Genomic DNA, 1,507 nt, shown 5'->3' with positions numbered 1-1,507 from the left:
GTGTAAACTGCAGAGTCCTGGCCTGTAGATGTGTGTAAACTGCAGAGTCCTGGCCTGTAGATGAGTGTAAACTGCAGAGTCCTGGCCTGATGATGTAGCTCGTCTGTGTTGGCTCATTCTTCTGAACAGTGGCTGCTTTTTTTCCCAGATGTATAACTTTGGACAGTAGCTAACATGGACAGGACTATAATATTAAAAAAATGAAAATGAAGTAAAGTAACAAATTTTGTTTAAAAAAAGAACATTGTTTTATTTGCAAAGATGTAACGAGGTGGTGGATGAAGACGGTTCAATAAAAATAACAGGATGTCGAATCAGTTCAGAATGTCCTGCCTAACTGAGTAATAAGAACACACAACAGTAATGTGTGATCATTGTAGTATGAAGTTCTTAATAAATCTGTTTTTACCCCCCCCCCCCAATAATGAAATGGATTTTCTGCCAGGTATGTTTTCAGTTGGAAAGAACCAGATGCCCACCTTTTTATAAAGCAATGTTTCCAAAGATCGAGCCAGTCATCAGATGTTTGTGTAAACAAAAGGAAAAACAAACCTCTTCATTAGTAACATCAAGAGTTTATCTGATCACTTTTACATTTAAAGGTTTGCATGTTCTGCTTTAGTTCCTCCTGGTTCTCTTCTTCTGCAGTACTGTGACTGTAGATACCTGCCACCTGTCAGTCATCACATCACTCCTTTGAGATCAGATGTTCCACGTTTCTAAAGTCAGGTGTCAGGGCTCATTTAGACTGACAGGCAGCAGGACGGACGTCCAGCCTGACTTCAGTAACTGTAGAAGAGCAGTGGGTCCATCTGTCAGTGGTCAGGGTCAGAGCCAGCGCACCAGAATCTGGTCTCCATCCTCTATAGAGTGATACTGTAGCGTCTTCAGGTCATTGTTGAGATCATACTCTGTTCCTTCCTTCTGTTGGCAAAACAACATTTAACCATCAGAGWAAACCAAGGTTTTATTTGCAATGAAGACTTTTTCATTCAATCAAAGAGTTTTGCACATGTAAACATAGCTACTTACAAACCTAAAGGATGTCCGTACCAGAATCTACACATAAAACCAGTTTACATACACCACAGGACACTTCACACTGCCTAACGTTAAATCAGACCAAACTTTCTTATCAGCTGGGATTCACAAAATTATTTCTGTGAAAGTTTTTAAATTACTTTCTGCATTAGTAAAACTTGCAAAACAATTAAAAACTCAATTTTTGTTTTACAGAAAAGAGCTGTAAGAATTATCGCGAGAAAAGATTACAACTATCCATCAAATACATTATTTTGCAAACTGAAAATTTAGAAATTCTATGATTTGATTGATTATAATATTTTACTGTTTCTGTACAACAAGTCTGACAGAAACATTTTACCTTCCAACATTCAGTCAACTTTGTCAAGAGAGACAGTTGTTCTTATCTGAAGGGGATGGAAATGTTTGTGAAACCATACTTTTGTACTTGTTTGAGAGAAAGATGTACTTTAATCCAGGGTAT

General features: G+C 37.6%; 1 protein-coding gene across 1 annotated transcript in view; it reads right to left on the bottom strand.

Annotated features, from left to right (window-relative positions):
• Positions 1-555: 555 nt before the first annotated feature.
• tbce (tubulin folding cofactor E) overlaps positions 556-1,507 on the bottom strand; it is a gene marked incomplete at its 5' end in the record, with an annotated part of 34,228 nt that continues 33,276 nt past the window's right edge. Inside the window, 1 exon segment of the mRNA XM_014033717.1 lies at positions 556-924. Within this exon segment, the coding sequence (XP_013889171.1) occupies positions 829-924 (96 nt within the window).

Source organism: Austrofundulus limnaeus, unplaced genomic scaffold (assembly GCF_001266775.1).
Source record: "Austrofundulus limnaeus strain Quisiro unplaced genomic scaffold, Austrofundulus_limnaeus-1.0 Scaffold1814, whole genome shotgun sequence".
NCBI lineage: Eukaryota > Metazoa > Chordata > Actinopteri > Cyprinodontiformes > Rivulidae > Austrofundulus > Austrofundulus limnaeus.
The sequence above is the reverse complement of the archived record's forward strand: the minus strand, read 5'-3'. Positions and strand labels throughout refer to the sequence as shown.